The sequence below is a fragment of the Somniosus microcephalus genome, chromosome 4 (assembly GCF_052327205.1).
Source record: "Somniosus microcephalus isolate GS21.2 chromosome 4, FLI_Smic_1.0, whole genome shotgun sequence".
NCBI classification, from domain to species: Eukaryota; Metazoa; Chordata; class Chondrichthyes; order Squaliformes; family Somniosidae; genus Somniosus; species Somniosus microcephalus.
The window spans coordinates 241,685,651-241,706,384 of NC_140990.1; the positions used below are offsets into that span (position 1 = coordinate 241,685,651).

Below are 20,734 nucleotides of genomic sequence, written 5' to 3' on the forward strand. Positions count from 1 at the left end.
TTATTCAAAATTATTTGAAGGAAAGCTACTAAAAGTTGAAAAGCTAAAGAGAAATATCACATCAATAGAGTTTAGTTAGATACACTCTATATGCTCAAACTGCATAATCCAAATTCTGCTCAGAGTCACAGGTCTATGCACAAATATCAATTCTAAGCCCAGGTTTTTGGGAGAGGCTGAGGCATTCAAGTAAAATTATAATGAAGGCATTAAAAGATGTAAAAGACAATTCAGTGGCTAAATTCAATCATGTTATTGTGAAATATCTAATTTTTAATTTTTTAAAAGTTTTTTAAACCCTAATTTTGGACATTAGAAATTTTAGTTGCTGAAGAAAGAAGTGACTGCTGAAAAAATTCAGAATACATTTTGAGAGAAGTGTGAGAATGCAGTGGCCAGATTAAATAATCATTGACTAGCTTATATAGGCAAAACCCATTACAAATGTAGATATAAAAGAAAAAGTTGACACAAAAAGTGTGGGAAATACATGACAACTAGAAGTCAAGTGTTGCAGATAGGAAGTGTGCACACAGTTAAGTTTTTAATATATATTACGGATAGATATATGTCTGTAAATAGGTGATAAGGCAGTTATACTGATCAAGCAGATAATGGCCCAGAAATTCAGGTCGAGGGCTTCCCGCAGGTGTAAGCCCCCGACCTGCACTTACCTTGCGCGCCGGCCGTTGAGCTGTGGGCCCCTGTGGAATTGCGATCCTGGGCCTCCTCCAACTGCCGGCGCGCAGTGCTTGCGTATCCCAGGGGCGCAGTTAGCTCGATGCGTCCCCTGGGGTCACGTGGGCCATGGGGAGCCAATCAGAGTAGGGAATGCTTCATTCATAAGTTTGACAGGAAGGGCTGTCAAACTTATAAATACTATAAGCCCCAAAACATCACTAAATCTTCAAATAAATTTTTAAAAATCAAATTTTTTAAATAAACTATAAATTACATGAAATAACTATTTTAAACAATAATTTAAATTTTTGAAAAAAATAATTTTATTTTCTAACGAGGCTAAAAATAAACTTACCTTTCTTTAAAGTATTTAAAAATAATAAACCTGTGGAAAAAATGTTTTAATTTTAATTAATTCACCACTTACCTTGTAAAAAGCAGTCCTTGCAACTGCTTTTTATATGTGTAACTTCTGGAGACTTACCCTCCCGGGAAAACCTGCAAAAAAAAATGTAAGTTCGATGCGCACGCGCAGCCTCTCCTGCGCACGCGTTCAACCTCTGAACCCCTTCTTTCAGGGGAACAGAAGTGCCGGTTTCCAGGAAACCGGCACTTCCATTGGGCTTACGGGTGAGTACCCCGTGCGTACTCACCCGTGGAGACCCGAATTTCTGGGCCAATGTGTGAAATGTAACCTCAATTTATTTTTGAAGATATTTTTGATGCAAGCATTTTTGGAGCTAGATTTTGCTCTATTTATGAAAAAAGACACTCACATATTTGAATGAACATGAATTTCCTGATATTGTTCCAAGATGTCAATAGTGCATAGTATGATAGTTGTTAGTTATGTGATGAGTTGTCAAAGTGTAATTTTTCAGGGGACTTACAAAAGTGTTTAATTAAGTTGTATACAAATAAGGTCAATTAGAAATCAATAACAGATAATGTGTTTTCTCCATAATATATTTGTGATGATTTAGAGGTCATACTAGTCATCACTAGTTTTTTTTTACCTTCAGTTGAGTGCACATAAAATCTTTTGGGTTTTTTCTCATTCAATTCGGTACATTTTGGTTTTATAGAGCCTCCAAACTTCATTAAGAAGCCAGATCATACAATATTATTGAAAAAAGGAAGTTCAACATGTCTTGAGTGTACAGTAACTGGCACACCTGAGATCAAAATTACCTGGTACAAGAAAGAAAGTGAAGTTCAGCCAAGTGACAAATTCAGGATGTCGTTTGTTGATTCTATATCAGTCCTTGAATTAATTGATGCCAGCGTGGAAGACAGTGGACATTACACTTGTAAAGCAGAGAATGAAGCTGGTTTTGACAATTGCAATGTTACAATTACAGTTAAAGGTGTGTAGCCAAAAAAATTAATAATGGAACCAATTTTGACAATTTGCTTTTTAAATGTTTTCCAGTTTGGTCAGTTTCTAAATTCTTTTGCTTTACTTGCTTTTTTTTTAGAACCTCCTTCTTTTAGAAAGAAACTCAAACCTGTTGAGGTAATAAAAGGCAGTGATATCACTCTTGAATGTGAAATGGACGGTACAGGCCCATTTGATGTCACTTGGTATAAGGACAATAAGCAGATTCGATCTAGTATAAAATACAAGATGATCTCTGGAAAATCTTTAGTTAGTCTTTTTATTCAAAAAGTCGATAATTCAGATGCTGGTGAATACCAATGCGAAGTAACAAATGATGTGGGAAGTTGTTCTTGCATTGCTGGAGTCAGATTAAAAGGTCAGTTATCAAATGCTGATCATTTTCTTCTTTGATATTTTCAATAATCCCATTTTGCAGTTCATTCTTACTTGGTTTTATTACTTTAGCATGAAGTGTCTGATCTTGTATCTAATTCACACAACTCTTAACTCTTAACTTTAAATCAGAACCCCCTTCCTTTGTGAAAAAGATTGAAAACATTACAACATTATCTGGAAATCCAGCCACTTTTGACAGTCAAATAGAAGGCTCAGCTCCCATATTTGTTACATGGATGAAGGACAAAGATGAAATCAGAGAAGATGACCATATTAAAATATCTTTTGAGAACAGTATTGCTGTACTGCAAATTGCTTCTGTTGAAGCAAATCACAGCGGAAAGTACACATGTCAGGCCAGGAATGATGCAGGAACTGAGAAGTGTTTTGCCACCTTGTTAGTAACAGGTTAGTATGAGACACTTGACATTTGTGAATTTCAGTAAAGTGTCAAGTATGCAAACAATATTTCTTACTTCATCGATTGAGGAAGTCTGGTTTTTCTTGCAGAACCTGCACAAATCATTGAGAAGCCAGAGCCATTAAGTATTACTTCAGGATCCACAGCAATTTTGGAATGTTTTGTTGCTGGTACTCCAGAACTGAAAGTTAGATGGTTCAAGAATGAAGCTGAATTGACATCCAGCAGGAAATATAAAATTACTTTTCTCAATAAGGTGGCAATCCTAAAGGTTCTATCTGTTGGCAAAGATGATAGTGGGGAATATGCTTTTGAAGTCCAGAATGAATTTGGACACAGCAGCTGCACAACTTCATTGACAGTACTAGGTTGGTGTTTTTTTAATGTGTCGAAACCTTTGATAGCACATCTCAAAAAAGAAGCTGAAAGGGAAGGGCCCCGTCTAATTTTAACATACTTAGAATGGGAAAATTATTTTTTAAATGTTCGGAAATCATATTTGTGTTTTCATGTCATCCTATTGTCTTCTAAATGTGTGAAATTGGTTATAGACAACTTCTTAGTACCCTGTAACAACTTCAGTTCCTTCTTGGTTGTGTAATAATTGTCTTCATGCCTTGAGCAGCTAGTGGAATATTACAGGGCCTTTAAGAAAAACATGCCAAAATTTTACGGGTGGATTTTAACTATTGAGTGGCCAGTTGGTGGAGTGGGTGGGCCTGCCACCCAATTCCCCAGGCAGGAGGCCCAGTCCATGGTCCATTTTAAGTGCCAGGCCTCATTATCATGCCACCAGCGTGCTGCATGCCCCAAACAGGGGTCGTTCTGCAGCTTGCTGGTTCAGAGATAGCGCAATATCGGGTGGCCCGGCTGACTCAACTGGCAGAAAGGTAGCTCCAGAGGAGTGGTTATAATTGCCGAGGTGGGGAACCCAGGATGGCAGCATCACACATTATTCTTGTGGAGCCCAGAGGAGCACCCCTGAGGCTCCTGGCCCTACAAAAATAATTTTTGCTCTTAGCTCTTTAGGCTTTATCTGCTGTACCGCCAGGTGTTCCGAAGCAGAGCATGCACACTACACCTCCTGCGTAGTAGCCCATAAAATTGCATCAGTGTCCTAAGTACATCATAAGACCACAATTTGCATAATAAGGCACTTGCTTGTTTCCGATGTGCACATCAGCCGCCCTGCAGAAGGTCATGGGAAAAGTGGTAGTGGAGTAGGAACGGGGCGGGAAGTCCACCAACTTCATTTTAACTCCATTACCACCCTGTTTCCACTGGGCAGAGTGAGTTAAAATCTCTCCTTTGATATGTTAGCTGACAAGCTATCTTTGTTATTCTGTGTTGGACAGATCGAGTAATTGCTCCATCCTTTACAAGAAGTTTAAAGAAAATGGATAACATATTGGGGACTTTGATGCACATGGAGTGCAAAGTATCTGGTTCTCTTCCAATCAGCATTTCTTGGTATAAAGATAACAAAGAGATAATGACTAATCACAAATACAAAATATCATTTGAAGAAAATACAGCATTTTTGGAGATTAAAGAACTTGAAATCACAGATGGTGGAAATTACTCTTGCAAAGCAACAAATGCTGCTGGAATTAGTGAATGCAGTGGATTCTTAACAGTAAAAGGTTTGAAGATCGCTTTACTCCAATCCACTTCTATTTTAAGATGCATCAAATGCTGATTTTTCCAGTTGTAATATTTTCTGTTTCTTCTTTTCTGCAACAATAGAATATCTAGATAAATTGTACATATTTCCACTTCCTAAAATATTTTAACTTGTTGTGATCAGTAGTAAAATGCTATAGTAATGTAACTATTTTCAGAAGTTTTATTTTTACTTTATCTGACCTCACTAAACAATATTTTCTTAAATGACTTTTAGAACCACCAAACTTTATAGAAAAACCAATGTCCCAAGAGATTGTACTTGGATCTACAGTACAGTTTAAGAGTGTTGTGAAAGGAACTCTTCCACTGTTTGTCAAGTGGTTCAAAGATAATAGGGAATTGAATCCTGGTGCAAGACGTTCCATTTGGAATGAAGAAACAACGCACTTCTTTGAGCTAATGTCAACTAAAGTTTCTGATGCTGGCGTTTACAGCTGCCAACTCAGCAATGAAGCTGGTTCAGTTACTAGTACTGCAGAAGTATTCATCAAAGGTTTGCATTTCTTGTCAATCTTATTAGAAATTAAGTTTTGTGTAACTTTTTTAACAGTGTGATATTTCTTCCTTAGTTTTCTTCAAACCAAAGATCAGTAACTTTTATCTGAGGGTGACTTTTAGTCTCTTGTCTACTAATCTATTGTTCATGTTTCCTAACTTTACTTTGTAATTCCAGTATTCAGGTTTATTGCATTTAATTTTCTCAGAACCTCCAAGTTTTGTTAAGAAGCCATCTCCTTCAGCAGCACTGAAACAGGGAGAATTTGCACGTTTTGAGTGCAAAATAACTGGTACACCTGAAATCACAGTTACATGGTACAGAAATAACCATGATATTAGTACCAGTGACAAATGCAGGATATCGTTTCAAAACTCATTGGCTGTTCTTGAGATTGCTGATGTAAGTGTGGAAGATAGTGGGGATTATTCCTGTGAAGCACAGAATGGAGCTGGTAGTAATAGCTGCAACTTTGTCGTTCAGGTTAAAGGTGGGTAAAATAATATCTTAAAGACAGATTTTGCTTTTGGCATTTGATTGACCCCTAAGTCACATTGTTGTGTTTACTCTTTAGAACCTCCCACATTTACAAAGAAACTTGAACCTGTTGAGGTAGTAAAAACCAGTGATTTCACTTTTGAATGTGAGGTGGCCGGTTCATCTCCCTTTGAAGTTATGTGGTATAAGGACAAAAAACAAATTCGACGCAGCAAAAAATACAAAATGATCTCTGACATTTCTGTAGCCAGTCTTTGCGTTCTAAAGTCTGATAGCTCAGATGTTGGCGAATACAAGTGTACAGTAAAAAATGAAGTGGGGAGTTGTTCTTGCAGTGCTACAGCCAGTTTGAAAGGTCAGTAGTAGTATGTTGCTAGACCATATTTTTCTTCTGCCGTTTATCATGCCACTTTAGTTAGCTTGTTATCCATTAGAGAATGCAGTGCTCAGCTATTTGTGGAAGCATTCTAATGTTTAAATTAAAAGAATTTTAAAACCATACTAAAAAACCATTTGTTTTAAACTAGAACCCCCAGGATTTATAAAGAAGATTGAAAATATAACAACATTGTCAGGGAATTCTGTTGTATTCCAATGTCAAGTAAGAGGCTCAAAGCCTATTTATGTAACTTGGATGAAAGATAAAGATGATATCCAAGAAGATGGTAATATTACATTGTCTTTTGAGAATAATATTGCTACTCTTCAAATAAATGCTGTTGGAGAAAATCATGCTGGGAAATATACGTGCCAGGTCAAGAATGATGCTGGAACTGAGAAGTGTTTTGGCACATTGTTGGTAGCAGGTCAGTAGGATATCGATTAGTTTAATAGTACCCTCCCCTCCAAAGTTTATGCTAATTAGTGAATTCAGATTCTTTGTCATACATCAACTAAAATGAGACTTATACCAGTAATATATTGAAGAGATTTTTTTTTCTTCGTAGAACCAGCAAAAATTACAGAACAAGCACAGTCACTCAGTGTGACGGCAGGAAATCCAGCAAACCTGGAATGTACTGTAACTGGTACACCAGAACTAAAAGTTAAATGTTTTAAGGATGGTAATGAAATGGTACCTAGCAGAAAACACAAAATCAACTTTGAGAATAATGTGTTCAGCCTAAAGATTCCTTCTGTTTCTAATGATGATACTGCTGAATATACTTTTGAGGTCAAGAATCAGTTTGGAACCAGCAACTGTAAAGCTTCATTGACAGTATTAGGTTAGTGTTTTATTTGCATTTAAAATTTGACTAATTTAAATATCTAGTGTCATTTGAAAATTTTGTTTGCCAATAAAGAAATCCTGATCACATTGACCAAAACCATATATAAAGGCTTTTATTGTTATAATGTTTTTTATGGAGACCAGTAACGATGGGAGTAGACAGATCAGCTGTGTTGGGAGCTTTAAAATAAGTTTTGACTTGGATGGTCTCAGAAGGTATATCCTAATAAATATGAAAAATCTTATTGTAAACAATCACAGTGGATTTGATTCATTTAAAGCACTTCCAAATTTTTGCTGTTTGAGTTGATTGGCTGTGCTTTTGTCACTTTATCTTGGACAGATCAACTAATTCCCCCATTGTTTACAAGAAAATTACGAAAAATGGACAGTGTTTTAGGATCTTTCATACATATGGAATGCAAAGTTTCTGGTTCTCTTCCAATGAGCTTTTCATGGTATAAAGATTACAAAATAATAACAACTAGTGAAAAATACAAAGTGTTATGTCAAGATAACACACCAACTTTGGAAGTTAATCAACTAGAGATTTCAGATCATGGAACTTATATTTGCAAAGCAACCAATTCGGTGGGAAGTGATGAATGCAGTGGTATCTTAAATATAACAGGTTTGAAAGATGAACTTGCTTTGTTTCAGCTCCTAATATAGCTTTTGCATATATAAACACTTGTTCAATTTCTGATTTTTGCTTGTTGCTCTAAAAAGATAAATATATTTAGTATTTAAAATTTATTATGCAGTTTATAGTACGTTCTCATTTTAGCTCTGCTTTGCCATTTTATTTTTGTTGACATCTTACCCAATGTAAACTAAGTACTATAGGGAGCCAATTCTATTATTTTTTTTCACCTGACTTTTAGAGCCACCAAGTTTTATAGAAAAACCTGTAGCCCAGGAAAGTCTACCTGGTTCCACAGTGCAGTTTAGAAGTGTTGTGAAAGGAACTGCTCCACTATCTATAAAATGGCTGAAGGATGGCAGGGAACTGATGTCTGGAGCTGATTGCTTCATTTTAAATGAAGGTTCAACAAGTTTACTCGAGTTGTTTTCAGCTAAAGTTTCTGATTTGGGTGACTATACTTGTGAAGTCAGCAACAAGGTTGGAAGCGCCACTTGTACAACAAGACTATTTATCAAAGGTGTGGAATTTAGGTTCACTTGTTAAACCATTGTGAAACACTGTTAAAAATTCTGACGTCTTCATTTTGAAAAGTTTACATGTCTGTAAAGTTATTTTTCTTTGGTTTGTTATACACTTTTCTCTCGTTTGTTATTTTTTATGTTGCTATCGTGCTGTGTGTTATCTTCCTTTATTCCTTTATATGTGGCATGTGTTGCATTGTTCCTTTTTATGTTGTATGGGTTTGTTTCAGACTTTTACATTTATAATTAAGTTTACTACATTTTTTTCTCTAGAACCTCCTTATTTTATTAAGAAGTTAGATCTTACAGCAGTATTTAAAAAAGGAGAGACAGCAAGTTTTGAGTGCAAAGTAACTGGCACACCTGAAATCAAAATCACTTGGTTCAACAACTATCGTGAAATTAGAGCCAGTGAAAAATACAGAATGTCATTTGCTGATTCAGTGGCAATATTTGAGATTGCTGATATAAGCCTGGATGACAGTGGGAATTATTCCTGTAAAGCACAAAATGAAGCTGGCAGTGAATCTTGTGACATTAAAGTTACAGTTAAAGGTGTGTAAAAAGTCCTAGTTATATTTTGCAACAGAAGTTAACTGGTCTTTTTGAAAATGTTGCAAGTGCCTTGTGTTTAATTATGGAATATTTGGGAGCCTATTTTAAGTTTAACATCACTTTAACAGCCTGTTTTTATAGCTAGTTTTTCATTGGCCAATAAAAATTATCATTCAATTGCCCCAAGCTCCTTAATTCAAACTGAAGAATGAAATGTAATGTAAGCATGTTAATAGAAAATTTAAAATTTGACTCCAAAGGACCGATTTTAATTACCAGTGGGAAGCTGGCAGATGCAGACCGTGCAGGCGTCTTCATCAGAGGCCCCGGCAGATTTTAACTGCTAGGCCTTATTTGAATGCCAGCGTTCAGCTGCTCACCCGTTTAGAGTAGAAAGTGGCAGCTGGCTGGTGGGGGGGAGGTGAATATATCTGCCCTGTAGCACCAGGAAATGGCAGAAAGTGGCAACAAGGTAAGTCTGGGAGTGGGACTTTCCAAGGGTCTCACTGCTGCTTAGGAGAGAAGCCCAGGGCATTGAGGCCCAGACATTCTTTGTAGGGCCAGGAGCTCTCATGCTCCTCCTGGTCCCATTGTAGAAAGATGTTTAATTTGTCTCGAAGACCTCGCTATCTTCCCGACAACTTTACCTGGCGTGCAGCCGTGGCAGGCATCCTGCTCAGAAGGACATTAAAGTGCCTTTTCCGTCCCATGTGCATCATTGGACCCCAATTTTCATTTATTGGTGAGGTTCCTGCTGTTGTCCAATGGACATCTCAATCGCCGACAAAAACAAGTTGTGTTAAAATGGGGAATAGGCGGGAACAGAGTGAGAATTGGAGATGCTCCATTTTAACTGCTCCCTCTCTTTCCTGCTGGTTGGGAGATTTAAAGTTCCCCGTTTAATCCTTTTTAAATGCTAAGAGTCATGTGCAACTAGGTAAAGTTATTAATGTTCAGGGCTGATAATGCCTTGAAAATTGTAGATATATATAAAAAAGAATGAAGGGTATTTATTCGAGTATTTTACTAATCTGCATTAAATAATAGCTGCAGGAGAAAACATCTGTGTGTTTGTTTGTTTTCCATGATTTGCAATCACACCTTAAAATAAGAATCACGCAAATATTTTTTCACGTCAATGGTTATTGTTAGGAGTCACTGTGCAAAACCTGAATTTAGTGGCCTGTGATTTGTAAACCATGTTAATGTGTTTAATCTTTAGAACCTCCCACATTTACGAAGAAGCTTGAACCAGTTGAGGTAGTAAAAACCAGTGATTTCACTCTTGAATGTGAAGTGGCCGGTTCAGGTCCCTTTGAAGTTATGTGGTACAAGGACAATAAACAAATTCGACGCAGTAAAAAATACAAAATGATCTCTGACATTTCTTTAGCCAGTCTTTGCGTTCTAAAGTCTGATAGCTCAGATGTTGGCGAATACAAGTGTTCAGTAAAAAATGATGTGGGGAGTTGTTCCTGCAGTTCTACAGTCAGTTTGAAAGGTCAGTTACAATCCAGTTCTAGTAAGTGGTTTCACCTGGATGTTGTGTGGTATCTGTTTCGTTATCATGCTCTTATTAGGTATTATTGAATGTCTTGAAGCATAATATTTTTAATAATTGAACGTTGGTTGTATAATTTTAAATTATAACAGGGTATATTCTCTACTTTAAACTAGAACGACCAACCTTCGTACAAACAATAGAAAATGCAACAGTATTTTCTGGAAATTCTGCTGTATTTCAATGTCATGTAAGAGGCTCAGTTCCTATAGCTACAAGCTGGAAAAAAGATGGCAAACATGTCAAAGAAGACGATAATGTAAAAATGTCCTTTGAAAACAATATTGCCACATTACAGATTATTAAGGCTGAAGAAAATCACAGTGGAAATTACATATGTCAGGCAAAGAATGATGCGGGAACTGCAAAATGCTTTGCTACATTGGCCGTAATGGGTTAGTAGGAAGTAATGAGCACAAGTATTGTCCACAAATTATTGATCTATGTCTCATAATATTTACTTTTCCACAGTAAAATTATTTTAATGTTTTTAAATTAATTCTGTGATCATCAAGGTGAGGAATGTTATAATTGGCAGTGGGAACCTTTTCCATGTTGAGCAAACATTGTCAGGCACTCAGTGCACCACAGTTAAATGCAGGATATAGCTCCCTGTACTCTACTCCAAAAATATGCCTCTGGCAAATCCTCAGAAGAATATTTCCTCTGTATCATTTTTTTCCATTTCCCTCACTATCTATTTTGTGAGGTCCCTGAATTAGATTGTTAACTTAATGCCCAGTTAGGGACAGTTTAGTGCCATTGGGAGCTGGATTGAGACTGCCCAAACTTATTTCACACACAACACTTACAGCAAGCATGCAGAAGAGACTTTTATTGCAGCAGTCTTGACTGGATTTGTACCCAAGTCCATGATGTATAAACCTATTGTGTAGTCTGTTTCCGCCCAAATCTATTATCTTAAAATAGCAATCCGAGCATAAATATTGCATCGTTCTCCTGATGTAAATGATCTAATTTTTCCCACAGAACCTGCGAATATCATAGAAAAAACTGAGCCACTCACAGTGACTTCAGGAAACCCAGCCATTTTGGAATGTACTGTAGCTGGTACACCAGAATTAAAAGTTGCATGGTTCAAAAGTGGAAAGCAACTGGAATCAAGTAGAAAATATAAGATGAGTTTTGTGAATAAAGTGGCCAGTCTAAAAATTTTGGCTGTTGGAATGGATGACAGTGGTGACTATACTTTTAAGGTCCAGAATGAGTTTGGAGCCAACAGCTGCAATGTTTCTTTAACAGTGTTAGGTCAGTGATTAATTTGTGTTGATGGCATCGATTTCATAGAGCATTTCTTTTAAAACCAAAGCTTATCACAAAGTTTAAAATAATTGACACTTTTTTATTGATGTTTTATGATTTTTTTTTCCTTTATATTGGACAGAACAAATAATTGCTCCATTGTTTACAAGAAAACTAAAGGAAATGGGCAGTATTTTAGGATCTGTTGTACGAATGGAATGCAAAGTTTCTGGTTCTATTCCAATGACCGTTACTTGGTATAAAGCAGACAGTGAAATATCAGCTAGTAACAAATACAAGATGTCATTTCAAGACAACATGCTGTCTTTAGAGGTCACTGAGTTAGACTTTTCAGATGGTGGAATTTACACTTGCAAAGCAGCAAATTCAGCAGGAAAGGATGAATGCAGTGCTGTCTTAAGTATAAAAGGTTTGAGACATTGCTTTGCTACATTTCTTTCTCATCAGTACTTATTTTCTTAGTTTATATTTTTTGTTTGCTACGATAGTGAAGTAACTAAATAAACCTATCGACCATCTCTATCTTCTTTTTGTTAAGAGTTCTTAGATTTTTTGAAGGATATGTTAGCATGTGTTAATCATAAAGTTGTCTTTAATCTAATCATGTCTTCTAGTTTGTACATACATCTGAGTTAATTAAATGCTTTTTTCTTATGTGAATTTTAGAGCCCCCAAGCTTTACAGACAAAGTAATGTCCCAGGATGTTGTACTTGGTTCTACAGTGCAGTTTAAGAGTGTTGTGAAAGGAAGCACACCACTCTCTACAAAATGGTTCAAAGGGGACAGGGAATTGATGCGTGGTGTGGCATATTCTATTTGGAATGAAGGCTCAACATATTTTCTCGAGCTGTTTTCAGCTAAAATATCTGATGCGGGTGCTTACACCTGCCAAGTTAGCAACGATGTTGGCACAGATACCTGTTCTGCAGAATTGTTTGTTAAAGGTGTGCATTTCTGGATTTTTGCTGCAGATCTCTTTTATATAAAACTGTTTCCCTGCTTTGCTATCTTAAAAGTTTAGAAACATCAACTTGTTTTCTTGCTGGTTGGTTAGCTCTAGTGGTAGAACTTTACACTGCCAACCATGGAGAGGGGCCAATGGTGGTCATCAGGCATTCAAATCTGGGCTGACAGTCAGACGCAATGTTCTTTATTCGGAAACTCTACAGTTTTGCCATGAACTGCTAGGTGGAGCATCATGTAATGGTGGGGAATTCTCTGTCAGTTCAAGGAAAACTGGCAAACCCAACAGTCCTCACTGAAATTGATTTGCATCATCTAATCATAAAATGGCTGTGATGGCAACTTTGAGGACTTTCACAGTCTGGAATGCCCTACCGCCAATATTGAGGGAAGAACCATTTTGGTGGAGGCAGCAACCTGATGCCATATGAAAAAGGAAATGCTGTTTGCTTTACCGTACACAGAGCTCAGTTTGAGTATTAAACTATTGTTTTTTAACTTGTAAATTTGGTGTGTAAATGTTTCATAGCCAATTATTTATATCTAAATATTAGTTTGAACTGCTTTTGATTATCGTTTAAACTTATATTGAAATTTATAATATTTTGGCTTCTAGAACCTCCTAGCTTCATTAAAAAGCTACATTCTTCAACAATACTAAAGAAAGGAGACTCAGCACGTTTTAAGTGCATTGTAACTGGCACACCTGAAATTAAAGTTACTTGGTACAAAAACGGTCATGAAATTATAGCCAGTGACAGATGTATCATGTCATTTGATGGTTCTTTGGCAATTCTTGAGATGATTGATGTTATTCTGGATGACAGTACATGCTACACCTGTGAGGCACGGAATGAAGCTGGCAGTGACAGCTGCAGCACTGAAGTTGAAGTTAAAGGTCTGTAGTAATGTCTTCTTTAATTGGTAGCAATATATATATGTTAGTTTCTTGAGCAGGGATACTATTAGTTTCTGTATTGTGGTTGATTTGGATTTCTTTATTCTGATTACTTTATAGAACCTCCCAGTTTTAGAAGGAAACTTCAATCTGCTGAAATAGTTACAACCAGTGATTTCACCCTTGAATGTGAGGTGGATGGTACAGGGCCCTTTGAAGTTATGTGGTATAAGGACAATAAACAAATTCGACGCAGCAAAAAATACAAAATGATCTCTGACATTTCTTTAGCCAGTCTTTGCGTTCTAAAGTCTGATAGCTCAGATTTTGGCGAATATAAGTGTTCAGTAAAAAATGAAGTGGGGAGTTGTTCATGCAGTTCTACAGTCAGTTTGAAAGGTCAGTTGTAGCATGTTGTCAGATATATGTTCCTTCCGGTGTTTATAGTGCCATTTGAGTTATCTTGTTATCCATTAGAAAATTCAAGGCTAATCTATTTGTGGAAGCATTCTACATTTTACATGAAAACATTTTTAGAACCATAATGAAAAACAACAAAATATATTGACATATTCATATTACCATTTGTTTTAAACTAGAACCCCCAGGATTTATAAAGAAGATTGAAAATATAACAACATTGTCAGGGAATTCTATTGTATTCCAATGTCAAGTAAGAGGCTCAAAGCCTATTTATGTAACTTGGATGAAAGATAAAGATGATATCGAAGAAGATGGTAATATTACATTGTCTTTTGAGAATAATATTGCTACTCTTCAAATAAATGCTGTTGGAGAAAATCATGCTGGGAAATATACGTGCCAGGTCAAGAATGATGCTGGAACTGAGAAGTGTTTTGGCACATTGTTGGTAGCAGGTCAGTAGGATATTGATTAGTTTAATAGTACCCTCCCCTCCAAAGTTTATGCTAATTAAAAGTGAATTCAGATTCTTTGTCATACATCAACTAAAATGAGACTTATACCAGTAATATATTGAAGAGATTTTTTTTTCCTCGTAGAACCAGCAAAAATCACAGAACAAGCACAGTCACTCAGTGTGACGGCAGGAAATCCAGCAAACCTGGAATGTACTGTAACTGGTACACCAGAACTAAAAGTTAAATGTTTTAAGGATGGTAATGAAATGGTACCTAGCAGAAAACACAAAATCAACTTTGAGAATAATGTGTTCAGCCTAAAGATTCCTTCTGTTTCTAATGATGATACTGCTGAATATACTTTTGAGGTCAAGAATCAGTTTGGAACCAGCAGCTGTAAAGCTTCATTGACAGTATTAGGTTAGTGTTTTATTTGCATTTAAAATTTGACTAATTTAAATATCTAGTGTCATTTGAAAATTTTGTTTGCCAATAAAGAAATCCTGATCACATTGACCAAAACCATATATAAAGGCTTTTATTGTTATAATGTTTTTTATGGAGACCAGTAACGATGGGAGTAGACAGATCAGCTGTGTTGGGAGTTTTAAAATAAGTTTTGATTTGGATGGTCTCAGAAGGTATATCCTAATAAATATGAAAAATCTTATTGTAAACAATCACAGTGGATTTGATTCATTTAAAGCACTTCCAAATTTTTGCTGTTTGAGTTGATTGGCTGTGCTTTTGTCACTTTATCTTGGACAGATCAACTAATTCCCCCATTGTTTACAAGAAAATTACGAAAAATGGACAGTGTTTTAGGATCTTTCATACATATGGAATGCAAAGTTTCTGGTTCTCTTCCAATGAGCTTTTCATGGTATAAAGATTACAAAATAATAACAACTAGTGAAAAATACAAAGTGTTATGTCAAGATAACACACCAACTTTGGAAGTTAATCAACTAGAGATTTCAGATCATGGAACTTATATTTGCAAAGCAACCAATTCGGTGGGAAGTGATGAATGCAGTGGTATCTTAAATATAACAGGTTTGAAAGATGAACTTGCTTTGTTTCAGCTCCTAATATAGCTTTTGCATATATAAACACTTGTTCAATTTCTGATTTTTGCTTGTTGCTCTAAAAAGATAAATATATTTAGTATTTAAAATTTATTATGCAGTTTATAGTACGTTCTCATTTTAGCTCTGCTTTGCCATTTTATTTTTGTTGACATCTTACCCAATGTAAACTAAGTACTATAGGGAGCCAATTCTATTATTTTTTTTCACCTGACTTTTAGAGCCACCAAGTTTTATAGAAAAACCTGTAGCCCAGGAAAGTCTACCTGGTTCCACAGTGCAGTTTAGAAGTGTTGTGAAAGGAACTGCTCCACTATCTATAAAATGGCTGAAGGATGGCAGGGAACTGATGTCTGGAGCTGATTGCTTCATTTTAAATGAAGGTTCAACAAGTTTACTCGAGTTGTTTTCAGCTAAAGTTTCTGATTTGGGTGACTATACTTGTGAAGTCAGCAACAAGGTTGGAAGCGCCACTTGTACAACAAGACTATTTATCAAAGGTGTGGAATTTAGGTTCACTTGTTAAACCATTGTGAAACACTGTTAAAAATTCTGACGTCTTCATTTTGAAAAGTTTACATGTCTGTAAAGTTATTTTTCTTTGGTTTGTTATACACTTTTCTCTCGTTTGTTATTTTTTATGTTGCTATCGTGCTGTGTGTTATCTTCCTTTATTCCTTTATATGTGGCATGTGTTGCATTGTTCCTTTTTATGTTGTATGGGTTTGTTTCAGACTTTTACATTTATAATTAAGTTTACTACATTTTTTTCTCTAGAACCTCCTTATTTTATTAAGAAGTTAGATCTTACAGCAGTATTTAAAAAAGGAGAGACAGCAAGTTTTGAGTGCAAAGTAACTGGCACACCTGAAATCAAAATCACTTGGTTCAACAACTATCGTGAAATTAGAGCCAGTGAAAAATACAGAATGTCATTTGCTGATTCAGTGGCAATATTTGAGATTGCTGATATAAGCCTGGATGACAGTGGGAATTATTCCTGTAAAGCACAAAATGAAGCTGGCAGTGAATCTTGTGACATTAAAGTTACAGTTAAAGGTGTGTAAAAAGTCCTAGTTATATTTTGCAACAGAAGTTAACTGGTCTTTTTGAAAATGTTGCAAGTGCCTTGTGTTTAATTATGGAATATTTGGGAGCCTATTTTAAGTTTAACATCACTTTAACAGCCTGTTTTTATAGCTAGTTTTTCATTGGCCAATAAAAATTATCATTCAATTGCCCCAAGCTCCTTAATTCAAACTGAAGAATGAAATGTAATGTAAGCATGTTAATAGAAAATTTAAAATTTGACTCCAAAGGACCGATTTTAATTACCAGTGGGAAGCTGGCAGATGCAGACCGTGCAGGCGTCTTCATCAGAGGCCCCGGCAGATTTTAACTGCTAGGCCTTATTTGAATGCCAGCGTTCAGCTGCTCACCCGTTTAGAGTAGAAAGTGGCAGCTGGCTGGTGGGGGGAGGTGAATATATCTGCCCTGTAGCACCAGGAAATGGCAGAAAGTGGCAACAAGGTAAGTCTGGGAGTGGGACTTTCCAAGGGTCTCACTGCTGCTTAGGAGAGAAGCCCAGGGCATTGAGGCCCAGACATTCTTTGTAGGGCCAGGAGCTCTCATGCTCCTCCTGGTCCCATTGTAGAAAGATGTTTAATTTGTCTCGAAGACCTCGCTATCTTCCCGACAACTTTACCTGGCGTGCAGCCGTGGCAGGCATCCTGCTCAGAAGGACATTAAAGTGCCTTTTCCGTCCCATGTGCATCATTGGACCCCAATTTTCATTTATTGGTGAGGTTCCTGCTGTTGTCCAATGGACATCTCAATCGCCGACAAAAACAAGTTGTGTTAAAATGGGGAATAGGCGGGAACAGAGTGAGAATTGGAGATGCTCCATTTTAACTGCTCCCTCTCTTCTTTCCTGCTGGTTGGGAGATTTAAAGTTCCCCGTTTAATCCTTTTTAAATGCTAAGAGTCATGTGCAACTAGGTAAAGTTATTAATGTTCAGGGCTGATAATGCCTTGAAAATTGTAGATATATATAAAAAAGAATGAAGGGTATTTATTCGAGTATTTTACTAATCTGCATTAAATAATAGCTGCAGGAGAAAACATCTGTGTGTTTGTTTGTTTTCCATGATTTGCAATCACACCTTAAAATAAGAATCACGCAAATATTTTTTCACGTCAATGGTTATTGTTAGGAGTCACTGTGCAAAACCTGAATTTAGTGGCCTGTGATTTGTAAACCATGTTAATGTGTTTAATCTTTAGAACCTCCCACATTTACGAAGAAGCTTGAACCAGTTGAGGTAGTAAAAACCAGTGATTTCACTCTTGAATGTGAGGTGGCCGGTTCAGGTCCCTTTGAAGTTATGTGGTATAAGGACAATAAACAAATTCGACACAGTAAAAAATACAAAATGATCTCTGACATTTCTTTATCAAGTCTTTGCGTTCTAAAGTCTGATAGCTCAGATGTTGGCGAATACAAGTGTTCAGTAAAAAATGATGTGGGGAGTTGTTCCTGCAGTTCTACAGTCAGTTTGAAAGGTCAGTTACAATCCAGTTCTAGTAAGTGGTTTCACCTGGATGTTGTGTGGTATCTGTTTCGTTATCATGTTCTTATTAGGTATTATTGAATGTCTTGAAGCATAATATTTTTAATAATTGAACGTTGGTTGTATAATTTTAAATTATAACAGGGTATATTCTCTTTACTTTAAACTAGAACGACCAACCTTCGTACAAACAATAGAAAATGCAACAGTATTTTCTGGAAATTCTGCTGTATTTCAATGTCATGTAAGAGGCTCAGTTCCTATAGCTACAAGCTGGAAAAAAGATGGCAAACATGTCAAAGAAGACGATAATGTAAAAATGTCCTTTGAAAACAATATTGCCACATTACAGATTATTAAGGCTGAAGAAAATCACAGTGGAAATTACATATGTCAGGCAAAGAATGATGCGGGAACTGCAAAATGCTTTGCTACATTGGCCGTAATGGGTTAGTAGGAAGTAATGAGCACAAGTATTGTCCACAAATTATTGATCTATGTCTCATAATATTTACTTTTCCACAGTAAAATTATTTTAATGTTTTTAAATTAATTCTGTGATCATCAAGGTGAGGAATGTTATAATTGGCAGTGGGAACCTTTTCCATGTTGAGCAAACATTGTCAGGCACTCAGTGCACCACAGTTAAATGCAGGATATAGCTCCCTGTACTCTACTCCAAAAATATGCCTCTGGCAAATCCTCAGAAGAATATTTCCTCTGTATCATTTTTTTCCATTTCCCTCACTATCTATTTTGTGAGGTCCCTGAATTAGATTGTTAACTTAATGCCCAGTTAGGGACAGTTTAGTGCCATTGGGAGCTGGATTGAGACTGCCCAAACTTATTTCACACAGAACACTTACAGCAAGCATGCAGAAGAGACTTTTATTGCAGCAGTCTTGACTGGATTTGTACCCAAGTCCATGATGTATAAACCTATTGTGTAGTCTGTTTCCCCCCAAATCTATTATCTTAAAATAGCAATCCGAGCATAAATATTGCATCGTTCTCCTGATGTAAATGATCTAATTTTTCCCACAGAACCTGCGAATATCATAGAAAAAACTGAGCCACTCACAGTGACTTCAGGAAACCCAGCCATTTTGGAATGTACTGTAGCTGGTACACCAGAATTAAAAGTTGCATGGTTCAAAAGTGGAAAGCAACTGGAATCAAGTAGAAAATATAAGATGAGTTTTGTGAATAAAGTGGCCAGTCTAAAAATTTTGGCTGTTGGAATGGATGACAGTGGTGACTATACTTTTAAGGTCCAGAATGAGTTTGGAGCCAACAGCTGCAATGTTTCTTTGACAGTGTTAGGTCAGTGATTAATTTGTGTTGATGGCATCGATTTCATAGAGCATTTCTTTTAAAACCAAAGCTTATCACAAAGTTTAAAATAATTGACACTTTTTTATTGATGTTTTGTGATATTTTTCCTTTATATTGGACAGAACAAATAATTGCTCCATTGTTTACAAGAAAACTAAAGGAAATGGGCAGTATTTTAGGATCTGTTGTACGAATGGAATGCAAAGTTTCTGGTTCTATTCCAATGACCGTTACTTGGTATAAAGCAGACAGTGAAATATCAGCTAGTAACAAATACAAGATGTCATTTCAAGACAACATGCTGTCTTTAGAGGTCACTGAGTTAGACTTTTCAGATGGTGGAATTTACACTTGCAAAGCAGCAAATTCAGCAGGAAAGGATGAATGCAGTGCTGTCTTAAGTATAAAAGGTTTGAGACATTGCTTTGCTACATTTCTTTCTCATCAGTACTTATTTTCTTAGTTTATATTTTTTGTTTGCTACGATAGTGAAGTAACTAAATAAACCTATCGACCATCTCTATCTTCTTTTTGTTAAGAGTTCTTAAAAAGTTGAAGGATATGTTAACATGTGTTAATCATAAAGTTGTCTTTAATCTGATCATGTCTTCTAGTTTGTACATACATCTGAGTTAATTAAATGCTTTTTTCTTGTGCGAATTTTAGAGCCCCCAAGCTTTACAGACAAAGTAATGTCCCAGGATGTTGTACTTGGTTCTACAGTGCAGTTTAAGAGTGTTGTGAAAGGAAGCACACCACTCTCTACAAAATGGTTCAAAGGGGACAGGGAATTGATGCGTGGTGTGGCATATTCTATTTGGAATGAAGGCTCAACATATTTTCTCGAGCTGTTTTCAGCTAAAATATCTGATGCGGGTGCTTACACCTGCCAAGTCAGCAACGATGTTGGCACAGATGCCTGTTCTGCAGAATTGTTTGTTAAAGGTGTGCATTTCTGGAGTTTTGCTGCAGTTCTCTTTTATATAAAACTGTTTTCCCTGCTTTGCTATCTTAAAAGTTTAGAAACATCAACTTGTTTTCTTGAAGGTTGGTCAGCTCTAGTGGTAGAACTTTACACTGCCAACCATGGAAAGGGGCCAATGGTGGACATCAGGCATTCAAATCTGGGCTGACAGTCAGACTCAATCGCCGAAATTTTAATTTGAGGCGGGGAGGGAGCAGAGGGGCTGGAAAGCGGTCTGGAAACCCGAATTTAATGACATGGCCTGATTAGCATTTAGAATCCCTGTTTTGCGCCTGCAGCCAGCCAGATGGAGAGGCTGGCTGGCTGTCAGGCGGGTAGACCTGCGGCACCAGGCTGCAGAGAGGAGCGCTGGGATGTGGGGGAGTCGGTAGCCAGTGTGTGATCGGGGACCCGAGGGGGGAGGTTTGAAGGCCGAAGGATGAGCAGGGGCCGGAGGCGGGAAGTTGGCAGGTGATTGAAGGCCAGGGGATGAATTGGAGGCTTGGGGCTGGGTGGGGGGTGCGGTTGGAGGCCGGAGGGGGTCCAAGGCCTATCCAAGGATCGAAAGCCAGAGAGGGAATTGAAGTTCGGAGGGGAGGTTGGGGTGAGATCGGAAGGGCCGGGGTATGTCCGATCACGGGCCATTGGCGAAGCAGGAAAGCTGGATCCAGTGAGTA

General features: G+C 37.0%; 1 protein-coding gene across 50 annotated transcripts in view; it reads left to right on the top strand.

The window, feature by feature from the left end:
- LOC147120302 (titin-like) overlaps window positions 1-20,734 on the top strand; it is a 359,546-nt gene that overhangs the window by 125,562 nt on the left and 213,250 nt on the right. For all 50 annotated transcript variants that reach the window (XM_085986008.1, XM_085986052.1, XM_085986054.1 and 47 more), the window contains 6 exons: window positions 1,767-2,048; window positions 2,160-2,438; window positions 2,588-2,866; window positions 2,969-3,247; window positions 4,235-4,522; window positions 4,780-5,058. In XM_085986008.1, the coding sequence (XP_085842134.1) occupies window positions 1,767-2,048; window positions 2,160-2,438; window positions 2,588-2,866; window positions 2,969-3,247; window positions 4,235-4,522; window positions 4,780-5,058 (1,686 nt within the window). The remainder of the gene's footprint in view (window positions 1-1,766; window positions 2,049-2,159; window positions 2,439-2,587; window positions 2,867-2,968; window positions 3,248-4,234; window positions 4,523-4,779; window positions 5,059-20,734) is intronic.